The sequence below is a fragment of the Populus trichocarpa genome, chromosome 14 (genome assembly GCF_000002775.5).
Source record: "Populus trichocarpa isolate Nisqually-1 chromosome 14, P.trichocarpa_v4.1, whole genome shotgun sequence".
Classification (NCBI taxonomy): domain Eukaryota; kingdom Viridiplantae; phylum Streptophyta; class Magnoliopsida; order Malpighiales; family Salicaceae; genus Populus; species Populus trichocarpa.
Genome location: NC_037298.2, coordinates 2,477,009 through 2,497,132, shown reverse-complemented (window position 1 = coordinate 2,497,132; position 20,124 = coordinate 2,477,009). Strand labels below are relative to the sequence as shown.

General features: G+C 31.6%; 1 protein-coding gene and 1 long non-coding RNA gene across 3 annotated transcripts; both read right to left on the bottom strand.

Annotated features, from left to right (window-relative positions):
• Positions 1-5,723: 5,723 nt before the first annotated feature.
• Positions 5,724-9,349, bottom strand: LOC18104978 (wall-associated receptor kinase-like 14). Of its 2 annotated transcripts, none has more exons than XM_006374974.3 (3): positions 8,302-9,349; positions 7,264-7,338; positions 5,724-7,100 (listed from the first exon to the last, which is right to left on the bottom strand). In XM_006374974.3, exons 1-3 carry the CDS (start codon positions 9,011-9,013, stop codon positions 5,827-5,829), a joined length of 2,061 nt encoding a protein of 686 aa, XP_006375036.2. In that variant the 5' UTR covers positions 9,014-9,349; the 3' UTR covers positions 5,724-5,826. The 2 variants fall into 2 exon arrangements, with proteins under 2 accessions (XP_006375036.2, XP_024440220.1); XM_024584452.2 differs by having other exon boundaries at positions 7,264-7,332.
• Positions 9,350-15,932: 6,583 nt separating this feature from the next.
• On the bottom strand, positions 15,933-16,718 carry LOC18104977 (uncharacterized). The gene is made up of 2 exons (XR_002977915.2): positions 16,492-16,718; positions 15,933-16,454 (listed from the first exon to the last, which is right to left on the bottom strand). It is a non-coding gene; the product is annotated as an uncharacterized LOC18104977 (long non-coding RNA).
• Between the last annotated feature and the right edge of the window lie 3,406 nt (positions 16,719-20,124).

The window sequence follows — 20,124 nt, the reverse complement described above, 5'->3', positions numbered from 1 at the left end:
TTTTTTTATATATATAATTTTCACGTGACAATGTAAAAATGTAAAACAAATCTAAATAAATATTATTTTAATATATTTTCTATTAAAAATCATTATTAAAACGCAACTTGCAATACATTAACATTATTAATTAAATAATCTAAACAAAATACATTTTGTTTTTGTTTTTGGTTTACATATAAATGAAAATTAGCAAATTATTTTTTAAACCTAAAAATAATAAATTTCTCCTTAATTGTTTTATTATTATGTTGGTAGTTAACAATAAACTTCGAAGGAGGGATGACTTCGACTATCTTGAGAGCAAGAATGGATTTAAGCATTATAGGTTGAGACTGATAAGGTGCGATTAGAAGTTAGATAGAAAGGTGATCTAGAGTGGAATGAATATCCTCGAATTAGATGAAAATTAAGTGATCCAAGAACTAAAAAAAAATGGTAAATTTAGATATTTTCAGGATAAAAATCGAGATAACTACGTACCATAAAGCTGGCTAGGCTCAACAAGTGCATGAAATATAAATGCTGCCAACAACCTTGTTGGTTGAATTAATTGACATAATATAAACCTCAAGATTGATTAAAATTAATTAAGTTGGAGGATGAGTTGAGATTAACGCACTTAAGAATCGTTGTGGATAATAGAGTGATGATTGGGTCAGGGATGACACATGCAATAAATACAAGGCTGATAAACTTGACTTAAATCAGATTACTTGTGAGTTTTGTTGGTGCTAGTTTGAATGGAAAAGAGGCTTCAATAATGGGAATTTAAGTGTTAAAATCAAATAAAATATCTTAATTTCATCATTTTAAAAATCTATTAAAATAAGTACCATTTTCAAGAAATAAAAAGAAAATATAAAATATAAAAATAAGACAAGAACAAAAGTAATATCAAAACAACAACCTTTCCAAAAACCATGGAGTTGACATTGAAAAGGTAACTTATGAGTACTGAATTGAAACATTTTGAGACTACAGGAACTACACATTACTTTACCATTCATTAATAGAAGTATAAAACTTGGAAAACAAAAGCGAGAGAGAGAGAGAGAGATAAAAATTTCACCTCCTCCCTCCCTCCCTCTCATACACACAATCCAAAAAAAAAAGCCCACATTTTGTGAATCAAATTTATTTGAAATTCATAGTGATTTTGGTTTCTATAAAAAAAACAAGTGAAAAGGAAAAGAAAAGTAGAATTATGATAGTGTTAATTTCACCCCGAAACTATTATTGTATCAATTTTGTCTTTGAATTATTTTGATTCTTATATTAAAGATTTGTGTTAAAATTACCTAACAAAAATGTCAGATTCCCTATAAAATGATGTATTTCTTAAAAGAAGAAGAAGATATTTTGAAAGAAAACAGGGATGGAAAGCCTTAAAAATGGATGGAAGTCATTGATTAAGAATTTATAAATATTGAAAGTAAAATCGATATAAAAGGATTAAACTGAGACTATCTATATATAGTCGTGAGACATTTTTTAATTTGCCCAAAAAGTCAAATCAAAGACCAATTTGATTTTGAGAGGATTCGTTTGAAATTCAAGACCCCCTTCCTTTTGTTCTCCACTTCTTTCGACGTCCTGAATTGACTTTTCATCTTCAGGTCAGTTTTTAAAGTTCAATGCGACCTCTAAAAGCCTTGAAACCGAGTAGATTGAAGTTCGGCGACACGCGGTGTTTAGGAAAATGTCAGAGATGTGAAAACATTTAGAATTTTAAGGTTTGTTGGAACTTGGAATTTTAAGAATCGGAGAACACCAACTATTTTTTTTTTTCCTGGTTTCGATCTTTCTTGAACCACACATTTTATTCATAAAAAAACTTATTATTTTGCCTGGTTGTAAACTCCAAGAACCAATCTATTTATCAAAAATACAAAAGTTTAAGTTTACACGTTAACCTATGAATCAACTTACATGATCCATGACCTGACGCATGAGTTAAATTGACTCTTCATGTTACTATGCTATTTGTTTAATAATGAAAGCTTTGGACAAAATTATAAACAAGGTATTTAAAAATATTTAAAAAATATTTTTTATTATTTTTTATATATATTTGACAAGTAAAGTTTTGAATAATTTTTATTCTAGAGATCTTTTTGTGTGTGTTAAATGTATGTAATTTTTATGCATCTCCTCCATTCGTAGCCCTCGAGCTATCCCAGGGGAGATTCAGGGAAGTAATTACTCTGCAGATACTATTATGGCTCGGGAGATTGTGATGGGACACTGCTACCGATTGCGAGTAAATAAAATATGTTAACAGTGATTCAGTGGAACAGTTTCTTTTTGTCAAAGACTGATTCTCCTCTACAAAATGTTTCCCTGTTGGGGAAAATGGATTAAAAAAAGGTCAACGAAAGATCATTTGCCAGCGGTGGGCTGGATGCTGCGGCAGCAGGGTGGATGTTCTGATTGAAATTTTTAATGGATTAGCTAAATGGGTAGCTAAAAATAAAAAATTAATATTTTAATTTTAATTTGTTTGTTTTTTATATTTCAAGGAAAAAATCAAATAAAATACTAAAATATCTTTTCTTTTTCACAAATGCTATTTCTACATATCTCTTAAAAAAACCAAAACTAACAAAGTGAAGCCAACAAAAGAATAAGCCAATTAAATCTAGCCATGTGGAAAAAAATAACATTAAAATTATTAAAAAAAATTAAAACACTTATTTATTTCACTTTAATAGAATTGGCTTTTAAAATGGTTTTTTTCTATTAAAATGTATAAAATAAAAAAAATTATATTTATATTATTTAAAATATTATTTTATCAATTTATCTATTTGAAATAGCATCTGCTCTGACCAGCCAACGACAATCTTGAATTTTATAATAACCCTGATCACAACGTTTTCCACCTCTGGCAAATACTTGCCAGGTTGGAAAATAATTTTCAAAGGACAAGTTGAAGGATTAAGAAAGAATCATGTTTAAACACGCAAAAGATTCTTGAAATCGAACTTTTTATTGGATCCTGGATAGTCGAATGTCCTGGAACCTGGCCTGTGAAAAAAACAACATTATCTTGTTTGCAATGAAGGCTCTGAAGGATATGCAGAATCTTATTTTATTGCACCCCATTTTTAACGTGCTTTTCATTTTGGTGGAGGACTCTAATGGAAGTCCCACCTTCATGAATCATGAATTTCCTTAGAACCTTGATTCGCAAATGATTACGAGAGTGTGGTGGCTCATGTGTTTTATTATTATTATTATTGGTTTTTTAAAGTATATTTTACTTGAAAAAATATTAAATTGATTTTTTAATATTTTTAATAAATTAATATAAAAAAATATAAAAAAATATTTTAAATTACCAATCATATTCATGCGAAGAATATCTTGGATCAGGTGGGGATTTGTTTAGGTTATAATCACTAAACCTAACTTGGTTTGATAAATTAATTTCGAGTCTGATTCAAGTTGATTTTTTAATTGAAAAAAAACATTAATCCAATAAAATTCATAAACTTTATCAAATTTATTCTAAACCTAGCCTCTCTATAACAAGATAAAAAAACATGGAAACGCTCCTATTTTAATAAAATAAAATAAACCGCTTACCCGTGAATTACTCTAATAATCTAAAAACCATGTTTTTGTTTTTCCCTAATTAGTCCATAAATTAGGTCTCTATGGATGGGTGTCAAGCCGCTGAGCAAAGTGGAAAAAAATATCATGATTTTCCTTTCTTAAAAAAAATGAGCTTCTTTGTGCAGAGGCTGCATCATGCATCCTGTGGAAAGGATCCTGGTGGGCTGACTGTGTGGTGATGCAATCCACTACAAAAGTTTAGATAGCAGGAAAACTATGATCTGATTGGCAGTTTTATGGATCAGTCATGCCAAGCCCATCTCCCTAAATTGTGTCTCCATGCTCCGAATTTTATTTATGGGCCTGCAAAGCCCGTGAAGTCTAAATCATGTAGGTTTTGTACTAAATTCCTGTGTCTTGTAACTCAAATTCTTTTATTATTTTAAAAAAAACCTCGAGGATATAGTATCACACTACCACTGTTTGCCATACTTACCAAACTTGGTCGAGTTAACTTTATAACTTACCGAATTAAAATCTATTTTATTTTGAATTAATTTGGAGATTATCTCGGGTGACTCGATTAAATTTAAATGAAGCTGATTGTATGTTGAACAACGAGTAAAGAGACCACCCTGAGTGCCGGTAAGCACCAAGTTTAGATTATCTTGTGATTTAACATTGAGTGTGTTTGGTATTGCGGTAGCTGTTGTGGTTGTGGTTTGAAAAAAGTTGTTTTATAAAAAGTACTTTTAGTTGAGGTTGGTTCGAAAAAATAGGTGTTTGGTTAAAACTGTGGTTGAAATTGAGGTTGTAGAAAAAGTAATTTTAATGTGTTTGGTTAAGAATGCTTTTGAAATTGAGGTTATAAAATAATTTTAAAAAATATATATTAATATTGATGGTTTTTAATTTAAATATTGTGGATTTAACTATTGCTATTACATCATGAAATAAATCACACTTTATATAAAAAAAATTCCATTAACAAAAAACTATCTACAATTCTATTACGTATAAAATTCATCCGACAAGAACTACAAAATTAGATAAAATATTATCAAGAATAAAATTAAGATTACAGTATGAGTGAATTTAATTCACTTTAAACTAATTTAAAAAAAAACAAAAAACAATTCTTGTTCACGTTCACGTAAACAGTGCGAGTAAAATCAATTAACTGCACTGGTTTTTTCAAAAAAAAAAAATTTATTTAGTGAACAGTGATGTTCTGAATACAACTCGGGCTCCTCCTCTGGCTCTATTTCTAGGTCCACTTCAAGCTCCTCGGTGGTGTCTGGAAGTATCATCAAACATGTCTGGGCGTCGTTCCTTTCTTTCTTACTTGAGTTAAAGGAGCTTGTGCCTTTAGCTTTCTTGTATGCTCCATTCTCTGGCTGGTCCAGATTGAAGTTTCCACTGCTGACATTACTGGTTTTTTTCTTACCTTGCTCAGTTGAGCTTGGCATGACAAAGGGAAGCAGAGTGGAGAAAGCAGGGGAAGATTGCAGAGAGGAAAATGCAGCAGAAAGGAGATGGTTCTGTGTGAGGTTTAGAGAGGGAAGCTGCGTGAAGGAGGACAAATCCATGAGACGAGGGAAGCACAGTGGAGGTCGAAGCTGTGGAGGAGGACAGACGATGGAAGCACAGTGGAGGAGGCGAAGCAGTGGAGGAGGACAGACGATGGAAGCCACAGTGGAGGAGGAGACAGTGGAGGAGGACAGATTGGGCTAATTATTTTTTGGATAATGAACATTAATTGTAAGCAACGTTTTCTGAACAGCAACCACGGTGAAAAGCAAGTCAGACTTGCTTTTCCTACACCAGCGTTTCGAACGCATATTTATGTGGGATCCATGTATAAAAAACTGTGGTCTCTGTTAACCAAACACATTGCAACTTATTGACGCAGCTAAACGTGGACGCAACCACTTAACCAAACAGAGTCGAATAACAAAGAACCAAGCTCTCGGACTTGGAGAAGCGGAGCTAAACTCTCAAGAATGCTGTCTTCCTGGCATTGTAGGAGGGCAACATTAGAAGATGCCACAAAATTTCCAGTTGCCACCATTGTCATATGGATGTGTGCTGTTGGTTTATCCAATGAAACAATTACCAGCACAATCTTGCAGATTTGGAAAGAAACAGAATGATAAGCAGTGGCAGCTTAAACGAGGAGGATTTTAAGGAACTGGGGCGAAACAAAACTGTCGAACAAAAAAACTAATATACATTGATGGTATCATAGGAAGAAATGATCTCAAATCACTCAACTATAACGTTATTTAGCAAACTGCTCGATGAAGGAGAGCTTTGTTCACTTAACCATGGATCTTGAACAGACATAGGTGAATTATGATCGGTCCTTTCAGTTGACTTTCTACTGGCCTGTGTCTGCAAAACCAACAAACCTCTTCTCTCTATTTCTGTTTTTTTAACCGTTAAGTTTAGAGCCTTCTCGCTGACATGGGATGAAGAAGAGCATTGGGAAAAATCTAATGAAGTTGTGCAGTTTATTTCCTCTGAAGGTGGCCATCTGGTAAGCATTATCTGCTCTAATTCTGCTGCAACTTCCATCATCGAAGGCCTGATGTCTTTATGAAAAGCGAGGCATCTAAATGCCAGTTCTGCCACTTTATGCACTGAAGAAAAGGTCCAAGCATCATTATGTAAATCAAGGAATGGATCTATGATCTCATCCAATAGCCCCCTGCCAATCTTGTCAATAGCAAGAGAAGCCAAATTCACTTCATCTTGAGGCCTCGAAAAGTCCAGCACCTTCTTTGCTGTTATGATCTCAATGAGAACTACACCAAAGCTATAAACGTCAGTTTTGTCCGAAAGATGGAAGTTTTGATGGTACTGAGGATCAAGGTACCCTGGAGTTCCTTGTGGGACCGTAGAGATGTGCGACATGTCAGTCATGCCATGTCTAGAAAGACCAAAATCTGCAACTTTGGACTTGAAGTCGAAGTCTAAAAGTATGTTGCTCGACTTGATATCTCTATGGTATATCGGGGGATCAATAGCAGAGTGGAGATGGGCTATTGCTTTAGCAGTTTCGGTAGCAATGGCGAGGCGAACAGGCCAGTCAAGTCCATCACCTCTTACTCTTTGTAAATGCTGGCACAATGTACCATTGGGCATGAATTCGTAGACAAGAATTTGCTCGTCGTTTTCTATGGAGCAACCTAAGAGGCGGACTAAATTCGGGTGACTCACAGAAGAAATGAGCTTGATTTCATTAATGACCTGCTCAATGCTGTCCACGTCTCTATGTTTGATCCTCTTAATGGCAACCCATGAATCACTGCTAAGTTTTCCAGCATAAACAGTTCCATAAGCGCCGGTCCCAATTCTTTGTTTCTCAGAGAAACTATTTGTGGCCTTCTCTATTTCTTTATAAGGATAGATGGGAATGCTGATATCTGCAGCTTCAGCGCGGTGGAGTTTTCTGAAGCTTTTGGCTTTTGAAATGGAATTCCTCCTCGTGAGACAGCAAAATAGACCCAGACCGACCCCTACTGCAGCTACAATGCCTGGGAAAGAATTTCAAAATTTAGGACTGCAATTTATGTTGTGATATAAGAAAAATTCTCTATGCCGAAGATCATTTGCATTCTTCTCATCACATTGATCAGTAGTGAGTTATTCTTTCTGAATAGTCCAGGAAAGTTATAGGTGATAGAAAGAAATGATTACCTCCAAGTAAAACAGCTGGTCTAGCCCCTGCTCCACATTGACCAGACAAGTACTTTGCAGGATTGCAACCTGCAGCTTCAACATCACAAAAACCACATTACTAAAACCGTGACATGGAGGTTTCCCGGTATTCGAACATATCCCATACACAGTATCACTGTGAAACTAAAAGAATTTCTAGAAGCAATATCTATTTAATGCTTTAAGGTTTTTGTCATTGACATTTTGCTTTAGGTTTTGGCAAACCAAACCTCTAGGCACTAGATCTCTGTTCTGTACTTAATCAACACTAGTCCATCAACAGTTAGCTATTTCATGTTTGAACAGAACCTTGATTCATGACACAAAATATGAGATTCAAGCCATCATTTCCTTCACTGTGTTTAAATTGGAAATTTTCTATGGTTCAAAACACATTAGGACAATTACATTCCTCCAAAAGTGGGCATGTTTTAGAATACCTAAAGGGCCCTGAGATGCATCGGATGAAACTACTTGTTTTAGTTAATGCTTATTAAGGAATCTATTCCATATTAAAAAATAATATAAAATTAATTTTAAAATCTTATTTAATAGTTTAAGTTTTTAAATTAAGATAATTTTTTGATATAATATCAAAGTTTTATTTAACCAATTAGTTACAAATTCAAATCTCACCATTTTTATTCTAATTAATAAGAATAAAACATAAGATACTGTGAGTTTATAAAACTATTCTTGAAACCTCATCTAATACCTTAAATTTTTAAATTAAGATTTCATTTAACAATTTAAATTTTCAAGTTAAAATAATTGAAAGAATTCTATCATATAAATGAAAATCATTTTATTTTATGATTTTCTAACCACTCAATAAAAACAAAAATGTTGAAATCATTTAGTTATAATCACAATTATTTTAACTATAAGACTTGACCATATGATGTGATTAGCGAACTAATCTTTGACCCTAGGCAGCTATGGACAAAAGTAAATGCATAAAGTATATTTTAACTTAATTTGGTAACAAGTAAGTTCTGGCAACAAAAACTGACCGACCTTTCCGGCAGCCGACCCCGGCAAGATATCCATCACCAATTAGTCCATCTCTGCACTGGCACCGAAATCCTGACCCTGCAGGTGATTCAACTTTAGTACAAATGGCATCCTTAGAGCACTGGCAGTCCCCTTGAAGCCACCACCATAGCTCCATCATCTGAGTCTCTAAGGAAACACCAGAACCAGTGAAAGACTCCGCTGAAATCGATGACAAAAGATACTTGCACTGGCTAATATTGGCCATGTTATAATCAAAGAATCCATTTGCTGTATCCGCCTTAGAAAAACAACTTACGCTGCTGTTATTTGAACAATTAAGTGACTCGAAATGAGTCCGCACGCTTATGGAAGGTATATTGCACGGTGAAAATCCAGAGGTACAGTTGTTTAGAAGAATTGCGTTTGTTGATTTTGGAGCATAGTTTTTGGTAGAAAGATTGTAAAGGGCTTCGACAGGACGGTAACATCTGGGTTCAAGATTGATCTTTATTGTATCTTGGCCTACAATCTGGACTGGGAAATCATTGATAAGCATTTCACCATTTAGGCTACAATTTAAATGGATGTCACAATTGGCAGAGAATCCAAAAGGGTATGGAAGATGGCTGGTGCCACATGTTCTGTTGCAGCTGAACTTGATGGATGCATGACCTCCGATTAATGAAATAACAAAGATTGCTAAGAAGAGGATAGTATGTTGTTGTAGGATCATATTTTTATTGTGCAGGCCTCAAAAGAAACTAACCAGCTGAAACTGATACAGGAAAAAAAAAGGTAGGAAATGAAAGGAGAGGTGTTTAAAGATGAAAGACATAAGCAAGGACGCCGTGCTCATAATGGATAAGAAAATGGAAATTCTTGAAAGATTGAGATTTTGGGGGAGACTTTTAGAAGTAAAGATCTTGAGGACATTTGAGTTAGTGATTCTGCCTTGACAATAGAACTAAGGTTAGAGATGGATGAAACTGTGGAATCTATACAAGAAGAGATGCAATAAGAGAGAGAGTTTCTTCTTTTCACACCTCTATTTGTCCTTTTCTCATGTGTGTATAACAATATGTATATTCTTCATCTTCGTATCGACTGTTGTTTTGTTAAATTTTTAAGAAATTTCATGGAGCTGCCATTAACGTCACGTTATCTTTTAGTTTTTGACGTTGATGAACATAAAAGGGAAGCTTGAATAGTCAAATCTTATTTTAGAAAGAGAATCCAAATAATTAAAGAGGAAAAAAGAGTTGAGAAAATTATGTAACATAACTTTTTAAAGAATGTAATTATGACTAATAAGAAATCAAGATCACCCTTATAAAAAATCTCAATTTTTCAAAGAAAAAAGTTTCCAAAACAAGAAACAAATTTCTAAAAGCCCCATGAATTATATTCTTAAACGTCCATCTAAGTTTACAGCTTAATCTAGTGCTTATAGAATTGTAGAGTACTTTGGTGATTGGTGAAGAATTAGAGATTTGTAGGGTTTGTCAAGAGAATGAAGGGAAAACCAACGCTAGCTATGAAATTTTGTATGCATAACTTCCATTATTTTTGCATTTACAAGGGATTAAATACGAAGAAAACCTCTCTCTTTTTGTGCATATACTAGATTAAAGTCCAAGAATGTGATGTATATAATTAAGATTTTAGAATTCTGTGTTTTGGGTAATTTTTTTTTTGAAACCAGGATTCTTTTAAATGGGTGATTCTGATTTTTTACTAGTCATAATTACATTCTTTGGCAAGCATAATAAATTTATATTCCATGATTTTCTTAAATCTTATTCTCATTTGATTATTTAGATCCTCATATTATTTTTTTATCTTCCACATCAGAACTAGAATAAGAATTGACTATCCATATCAAGCTTTGTTTTTGTATCATCCTAGTAAAAAAACCTAGACGATGACGTAGCATATTAGTTAATAAAATCAAACTATAAATTATAAAATCCCAGTAGCCAAGGCTTGAGCATAGTAAAATTTCTACTTTAACCAAATTGTAATTAAGGCCATGTTTGTTTCCTGGAATTCACTTTCTGGAAAACCACTTTCCAAACTTTCCTGTGTTTGTTTACCATTAGGAAAGTTGGTCAACGAAAAACACTTTCCGGTCAACGGAAAACACTTTCCAGTCAAAGAAAAATTTGGTTTGGTTTCCAGGAAAATGTTTTCCCTTTTGGCTGTGTTTGTTTTCCGGAAAGTGGTTTCCAGGAAACCACTTTCCAAACTTTCCTGTGTTTGTTTGCCATTAGAAAAGTTGGTCAATGAAAAACACTTTCTAGTCAAAGGAAAATTTGGCTTGGTTTTCAAGAAAGTGTTTTCCTGGAAAATTTAGGCGGAAAACACTTTCCGGAAGTTGTGAAAAATTTAGAAATGTCATTATTTGCTGATTATATCAAATTTAATCCTCAAACTTTTGATTGCTATATATAATTTGTTTTGAATATTTATTTTTCAATTCCATCTCTTAAAATTTATTTTTTATATTAATTTTGGTTCTTATTTTTATAATTGCTATTTGCTTTTTTTTTTATCATTTTTTTATTGAAATTTTTTATCTATCAAATTTGGTCCTCATTTTTTTTATTGTTACTTATTTTATTTGAAATAATATATGAAATGTTAATTATTATTATTTTAATTTATTCACCTTTCATTTTTTTTAATTTTTTAGATTTGATCTCTATTATTTTGATTATTATTTATTTTATTTGAGATAATTTATGAAATTATATTTTTTTTCAATTTCATTCTCATTCAACCTTTTAATTTGTAAGATTTGTTCCTTATTATTTTAATAAACTTGAGAAAAATAAAACATTAATAAGTTACTTTTCAGCTCATTTTCCATGACATAACCAAGCACTGGAAAGTGTTTTCCAACTTATTTTTCATTACACTACCAAACATCAGAAAATACTTTCCCGGAATTCACTTTCCAAAAAAAAACTACTTTCCAGTAAACAAATGGAGCGTAAGAGTCAATGGAACATAATGACTCAAAGCAGAATTAAAGATCACTTGTCGTTTAACCAAAGGCAACTGAGGGGGGAATAAAAAACTACTTTATATTAGTAAGATAGAAATCAATATCTGTACGACTATACCTACTTCAAACGTGTATCTTGAATGGAACGCTCCACGGCGCCATCAATAAATTAATTAATTCTAAAAGTATAATTTAACTGGTTATATTTTAAATTTATTTTTTAAAAATTATTAGTTTGAGTTTTACAAATCTTAGAACTACTAGAGGCTTACATGGTCGTTAATTTCAGAGCCTGTAGGATTAGTCGAGATACGTACAAGTTAACCCGAACACCACCTTAATAAAAAATAAATAAATGAATTCCCCGTTTCTATTCTTTTCCTAAACATAATTAGTAGTTCTCATATACTAAATAGAGTATAGTGATTCTTAATTATTGCTTCATCAGCCATGAAGGCTAGTTACTGAGGGTGGTCTAAATTTACTTGAAATATAATTATTAAACTTGATTTGGTTGATGAATTAATATGTAAATACATAACTTGAAGTTCGATTTGATTTTGATATTAATTGGGTTAAAATCAAGTAATTATGATATAGTCAAACTTAATGATTTAAATAAAAATAAAATCAAGTAAAAATAAAAAAAATAGAACAATGTGGCGTTTATATATCCGAATTGATACGATGATCTCATAAATTAACCTCTAGCGAAACGTTTTTCTGAGTCAAATCCCAAACTGAGCATGCCTCGAACAATATAACAAATATTTTCCCGTGACCATGAGCCCTTGGGTTCCACATGATAAATAATATGGGTAAAAGGTAAGCTATAAATATAATTAAATACCATGCACTCCTGTCATACACGGCACTAGATCATCTAAGCAGAGCACATGCAAGCAGATTGATCATCCATTTTTTGAAAATATCGTTGTAATTACACAATATTCACACCCCACCATTGATTCATAATGTCACATTATTGATTATCTTGACTAGAAACACACGATTGCTTCCAAAATCAAAATTATTCCTTCGCTTGGTCTTGAAAGTTCAACACACAACCTAATCTGACCTCTTTTTTCTCCCCAGTTGTGTCATCTTTTTATATAATATCGTTTTTCTCAGAGTAAGTTATTCTTTAGTCACTTAGGTTTTGATTGAAGTTACAACATAGTCTTGCAAGTTTAAAAACCTATAACTTAGTCACTTAGGTTAAAGTTGAAGAGACAGAAATAGAGACATAAAATAAATTTTTATTCTTAAAAAACCAAAAGGTACAAGAGACATGTTTTTTTTTTCTATTTTTTCTATCTCGAAATAATAACTAAATACTATAACTCCATAGATTCTTAGATATTGAGGGCTAAGTTATAACTCCATTGAAAACGAAGGGATTGAAGAGTAATTCACTCTTTCCTGTACCACGACATCATAAAGAACAATTGCTGGCATGTATAAAATTCCATAAGAGAAGACCATACTATAAAGGGACAAATTTGATGTGAATCAGTCTTGTTTTGAATGAGATTATAGTTGTTGAATAAGAATTTGTCACTTTCAATTTCCTGGCAGAGCGCTAATTCTCTCATTTGTCGCTATCGGATCGTTGCTTGTTTCTTGAACCTTATTCAACAAAACCGCATCAGAAGTCATTACTATGTATGTGGCCAAAGCCTGAAATTAGGGATGGAAAATCATGTTAGAACCACGACTTAGTAATTTTTTTAATGTGATTTAACTTAAATAATATTAACCAGAAGAGGGGGCAGTTATTTGTCACGAGCAATAGTAGTAATTAATGGATAAAACCATTTGACCAAAAAGAAAACATTGATTAGGGACGTGGATTTCTTACCCTACACGGAGCTGTGTTGGATGCTCTATCACGACATGCTAGGGAAATGGTTGAATAAGTTTCCCATAAACCAGGCCTTGCTAGGTTGGATTAATTGAAATGTTATCATAACCATTATTATTATTATTATAATATTAATGTGGGTGTCCATACCAGCTTGCATATACCTTAACTAATCCCACGGGCCCTGAAGTTAATGATTATGTAAGCCTCCAGTGGTTATCATATTAGCAACTACAAGACTTGAATCTGAGACTACAGGAGGAGTAAACCTCTTAATCTCAAATTCTTACCACTGGATCACCTACTAAATATGATCATAACCAATAATTGATCCATCTATTAGTCGCCTCTCTTCTTATTAATGTGATGGAATAATTAGACTCCGTTATTTTACATAAAATCTTTCATGAATAAAAAATATTTCAGGATAAAATTGATTGGATTGATTATTGTGATTTTTTTTTTGGTGTTTATAACTAGATTTTTTCTTTTGTGTAAAGATAAAAATTTAATTCAATTAAAAATAATAGACTTTATATCTATACAGAATGAAACGGGAATTTTATATTCTTTCATTCATTTATTTTGTTTGTTTTGTTTTGGTTCTTAGAGAAGAATGCTCATGAGTATTGAAATTGAAGGTCGCATGTATTATATTGGTATGGATTAGTATTGGGCTATAAAGCAAGGTTTGTGGGATAACATTGGACCCAACCCGTGTTAGTGATTTTATGCAGAAAACTAGCCCAATCATTTTGCATCAAAAGTTGAGTAAATCATAAATTAATCATTCTACTTTTTTAATATAAATTGAATAATTCTTTTAGTTTAAAAAATTAATTAATTAATCCCTTGAACAACATTAATAATTTTTTATTTAATAGTGTTTTTGTTGGTCAAAATCGCAAGTGCACTAATCGTAATGAGTAATAAAGTGGATGGGTAAAGTATTATCCCATGAGGATTTGCAAAAATTATCAACAAGTACCAAAATTATTAAATCCATTTTTATTTGATGATTTGATTATAAAAGTTTGGAAACTAAAAAAATTAAAACAAACAAGCAAATAATTAAACAGCGTTGAAATCAAGTTTAACAGATCCTAGGATTTTTGACTTCGCTGTAACTAATTCTATGCGAATTTCTCCATTAAATTAATCCTATTGAGATTTTTTTTATTATTGTTGATGATCAAGTTTTACTAATTTAATCACTAAACTCTCTTGATGATCAACGTATTATTTTAGCAAGCAAACTTTCTATATCTCTGTGAAAATTCTAAACTAGTCAAAATTTATTAGGAACGATAAAATCTTTAAGGATTACACAAGTTTCACAGATATCTCTATTCTATAAATTCTTTATGGTATTTCAAACAATGGCTGAAACAATTATCACTTCTCAGTTTCAAACTGAATCCCAAATCATGCAAGCTATGATCAAGTGTAAACAAGCATTAAGTTTATAATGAAATACTCAACAAATACTGAATTAATTCAATCAAAGAAGTATTCGCATAGTTATAGTTAGGCTACATCAAAAATCTTAGAATAAAGAACTATTCCATAACTAAATAAAAATATATAAAAAAACATGATATAATGAATATCACTCAAGAGTATTGAAAGATTAGAGAGTTGGACGTCCTAAAGAGACTATTGGCTTCTTTCTTTTCAATTCTGATTGCTTTTGCTCCTAAATGCTTACCTCCTCTCTTTTGTGGTATGTTTGGAGTTTAAAAAAAAATTCATTGGTTGCTTTCTAAAAAGATTTTTATAATTTGGCTTTATTCTTTAAAGAAAAGGAAATCACTTTCCTACTCTATCATTATTATGTCACAAATTCTAACTTTATTTTCTTTTCTGATATTGCTAGCTAATTTTGAAATTGAAAACATGTAAATTGAGACTTTTTTTATTTCTGGAACAATTATAGAAAATCAAATTTTCTTTCCAACAAAACTGATATTGTACTTTTTGGATACATGAAACTTGAGATATAGGCTAAAAACTGATAGAATATCTAGCTCACAGGAATTTCAAGTTTGATTCGGACTCTGTATTTCAATTTGCTTTTGGGCTTCAAAACAACCAAACTAGATTCTTTTATCTTCATAAGAATTATATGTCCTACGTCTCAACTTTTTAGTAAGGTAGAGAACGCATAAACAAAGTTGTATAACTCTCGATAATCCCAAAAACAATTAGTATTTAATTTGATTAGTAATTAATAGTAAGGAGAGAGACATCCTTTAGCACTTATCTATCAATATTAAAAATGATCGGATAGAAAAGTATATATGATTAAATCTAATGCTTCATTAAAAGTAGATTTGTCCCATGAAAAAGAGAACATCTTGAAAAAGAAAAAAAGAAGAAGCAACTTTACTTTGTATGTTTGGTTATAACTTTAATTTAAAGGGATTCCCACAAGTATTAGCCCAAGATTTTAATTTTAGTCTTGGTTTTTCTTAAAGTTACAACATCCTTCATCTTTAAGAGAGTTTTTCTATTTTCTATTTTTCTATTTAGTATTAATAAAGGTTTCTACATTGTAATAATTTTTGAGAAGTGAAACTAGAATAAAAAAAAAAATTAAGCATTTTAAGAATTTTCTCATAATTACTGTGTTTTTAATTCTTAAAATTTTTAACTTGTAATAATCAACGTTATATATGGCAGCGTCTCGAAGCTTTGAATCAAGGAAGTATTTGTTGACTGCCAGCCCAAAACTAACCTTATGCTATAGAATAGTAAAAGAATAATATAAACTTCAAAAAGGAAAAAAAAAAAAACCCGTAAAATTAAGAGAAGACGGAGGAATTGGATTCCTGTACAAATTAAGCGACATGATCTTTGATTTGCCTAACAACTCTGACTATCAATTCGCAAAACACCACTAGTCCCTCGCGATTCTATCCACAAAGAACATCAATTCCTCTACTGTAAAACCTGAAATAACTACTATTTATTTTGATAGTAGGAATCATGGGGCAGCAAAAGCATCATCCACCCACTTGGCAGAGACCTTATTCTCACTTTTCGACGAAAACAACCATCCAAGAAAACCTTGCAGACTACCTCGTACCTTGTTCGCGCCCTTGCGTTGTCGTATCCTCTGCAAAACCTCCTCCTTATCTCGTGTTTTAGTGGAGTGTACTGGTTTTATATAGACAAAGCTAGTCACGGAGTTGAAGATTTCTGGGTCTTCTTGATCTTTAGTGGCAGTGCTGGTGTTGCTTGTGATTTTTTCAGATTTTGAGAGCGTAGATTGGGTTTTAGACGCTAAAGAAGACATTACTACTTGGTATAGCAAAATAACCAAAAAAAAAAAAAAAACCTGTTTGCCGGTAGAATTCTAGAAAGAATCTTAGCAAGATAGAGAGAAAGATGGAAGAGTGTGACAGAGTAGTGGAACATTTGGTGCGGTCTATTTATAGAAGAGACTCTTGCTCGGCCCAATCTTGGTCAATAGAATACAAGAGATACGTGGGTGACTCGGGTGGTAAAGTATACGAGGACTTATAAGAGTTATGCTTCCTCGACGGTATCCAATTCGATTATCTCTGTCCATTAATATTGAAGGCAAAGTGTAATTTCTGTTTTATAAGCCTTATTTAGGGTATATATTTGATTGCGTGCAAGCTAACCCTAAATATATATAAAAAAAAGGCAAGGAGGGGGTTTAGTTTTGGTCGGTTTGGCGGGTTTAATCCAAAACAAAATCGAATCAACTTCAAAAAAAAAAAAATCAAAACAAAATTATTTTAATAAAAATAATTGATACAATAATTCACAAATTAACCTATTGATACAGCAACCCAAGTATTTTTTCTAGTTAATTACTGAAAATTGGTCTGACAATTATGCTTAAAATAGATAGGATTTTTTTTTATTGGATTGGGCCTTTTTTATATTCCTTCCACGTCATGTGAATATTGGGCTTTGCTGTTTTCCCTTAGTTGACTGCTAATAAATATTGAGATCAGCATAGGGTAGTCGCCTTAGAGCTTATACAGTGACAGTATCTCCCTTTGGGCCTCATCCCAAAAGCAAAGATCTACATGGAATTGGATGCTTCTGTTTTTGGTAAAGTTGTGGTGCCACTTTATAGGAACCTGATTCCCACGACAAAGTCTTTGATTATAATCTTCATGTCAAGAAACACAAAGATTCTGAACATATCATGTTTTTATCTTTTCTAGAAGTGGTTGTCTTGATCATGTTATGTTTGTGATTGTTTATCACTTACCATATCATTACATCATTCCATCCTTCTTCTTCTAGATGGAAAAAAGGTTATCTACTACAACTTTTTAATTTTTGAAAAGGAAAAATGCAAGTTTCTTCTTCTTTTTTTGTATATGATAATTAATAGCTCCTATGAGAAAAAAAAAATTGATTAAAAAGGGGGTTGATAAAGAATATGGAAGCACAAATGGCCTCTTTGGCAAGAATATTTAGAGGGTGTTTAGAAGTGTGGTAACGATTGCTTTTCAAAATGTTTTTTACTCGAAAATGCATTAAATTAATATTTTTATTTTATATTTTAAGAGTTTCTTCTTCTTTTTGTATATGATAATTAATAGCTCCCGTAAGACTAAAAAAATTGATTAAAAAAGGGATTAATAAAGACTATGGAAGCACAAATGGCCTCTCTTGCAAGAATACTTAGAGGGTATTTGAGAGTATAGTAGTGGTTACTTTTTAAAGTATTTTTTAACTCAGAAATGCATTAAAATAATATTTTTTTATCTTTTAAAAGTTTTTTTTCTTTTTTGTATATAATAATTAATAGCTCTCATAAGACTAAGGAAAATTGTTTAAAAAGGGGATTGATAAACACTATGGAAACACAAATGACCTCTCTTGCAATAACATTAATTGGGGATAATAGTTTTTTTTTTAATATGCTTTTTTTTAAAAAATATATTAAAATAATATATTTTTTTAATTTTTTTTAATGTGGCCTAAAACTAGGCTTCAGCCATTTATGGTTGAGATTTGGCCAACATAGTGTTTTAATCCCCCCTCTATTTTAATATATTTGTCAAAAGAAAAATGGCAAAAATAGCAACACAGCTACGTACGAAGTATTCTAGCCTAGCTGCAGTGCAGGTTGAAGATTTGGATGAAATAGAAATAAAATCTAAGAATTATCGTGTATCGCCAAGTGAACATTAACTAAAACTCACCTACCGATCGACCGCTTCCTCGATGATCTTGTTCCACGAACCCTGTTCACGACCTCCTCCGAAGACGTGCACTTAAATATTACAAGGATCATGCATGACATTCAAGACTCATACGTGCAGGTGACTACTTTTAATTATATCAATGGAGAGACGTGGTTGGCATCCACCCATTGATCATGTAAATGCAATACAATCATTGACGAAGAAAACCAATATATATATATATATATATATATATATATATATATATATATATATATATATATATATATCGAGTAAATTAGTGAATAGTTGGATCAACGTGATTCAATATTTCTACTTAAATAACAATGTTTTGTTTTTTTTAATAAAGAAATCATGATATCAACTTGTCTAATTTTGGTGGGGTTGTTAATAACTCAAACAAATAAATCAAGTTTTATTGAATATTATGAACTGTGAATTTTTTTTATTTTTTTTTTATCAATGTCTACAGGTTTTGATGAATCAGGAATTTTGTCATAGGTGCCCGTACTTGAGGTTACTGTACTTTACTCAGCTTTTGTGATTTCAAGCATCATTATGCTATCATATCTTTTGTTGCCGTCGGACACGTGGTAGAGGAGCAGTGGTCTGTTATATGGTCCTCGAACCAGTAATGTGCAGATGTAAGCAGTGAGCTGATGGGGCTGCTTCAATGAAAGAGACAGAGAAATCACCACTCCTCAATCCTAGTACGTGGCTGCTGTACTGTTACACTTGTCATGTCTCAAGGGCCATTGCCTTTGTGCCCAACAAAGATTCTTACTGTTTTTGAGAGCAGCCATGACTGAATTTTGTCCCTACAGATTCATTGAATTTAAAAAATAATCCATAATTGAAATGGTATTTATTGGTGTCAGTTTTCTATCTGATCGATTGAATATTCATGTATGATAATACTCTTTAACATCTTGCAAACTTCATGAGTCCCCCCCCCCCCTCTCTCTCTAATAATTTATGGATATAGTAAATTTGATTTTGTTATAATAATTATATTCAATTTTATTTTTTATTTTTTATTTTTTATAAATTATAAGCTTCAATTTTTATTTTTTTTACTTAAACGTTGTGAATATATAGAATTGAACTAAATTTTTATATAAATATTATAAGTATTTACAAGTTGTGTTTGTATTGCTAAATTTCATTCATTTATATTTAGAGGTCGAACTATACATGAGATGTAGGTCCCACGACATCTCTAATGTTAAACTTATTTTTTATATCTTTCACCATAATTAAATTCTAGTTATTTTAATTAAATTCTAGTTATTTTTCCTTTTCTTCTAATAAAGAGACAAATATTTATCATTATAATGACATTGGATATTTATTTATAAAAAAAAGTGTTTACATTATAATACATGAGAAATTATAAAATTAAAATTTCTAATGTTTATTTTTTCATTTATTTCCATTTTCAACACTTCTTTGACATATGTCTTTGGAACATATGAAAATATCACAATTAAATATTTTCATAAAACTCAAGGCTATTTTTAATAAATTATTAAGTCATGTTGATTCAATTAATTTAAACAATATTTTTTTTTGAATATAGATTGTAAACTCAATGGAATCTAATTAAAGATAGAAGAATAAATTAAAACTTTAACTCATTGTAAAATTACATTTTAGAAGTACAGACTTCACCATTCTCGGAGAATCTCGTACTTTCAGCTGGATAATGCGCTTGCAGCTTTGTTAAAAAGCAAGCACATTCAAGAAAGAAAGCAAAAGCATCGGATCTTGTCTCT

Excerpts from the sequence above, each read along its gene's own strand:
- LOC18104978 (XM_006374974.3), bottom strand. The coding sequence starts at position 9,013 with ATGATCCTACAACAACATACTATCCTCTTCTTAGCAATCTTTGTTATT. Across the intron at positions 7,339-8,301 it reads CGGGGTCGGCTGCCGGAAAG|CTGCAGGTTGCAATCCTGCA; the intron begins GTCGGTCAGTTT and ends GTGATGTTGAAG. Across the intron at positions 7,101-7,263 it reads ACCAGCTGTTTTACTTGGAG|GCATTGTAGCTGCAGTAGGG; the intron begins GTAATCATTTCT and ends ATTCTTTCCCAG.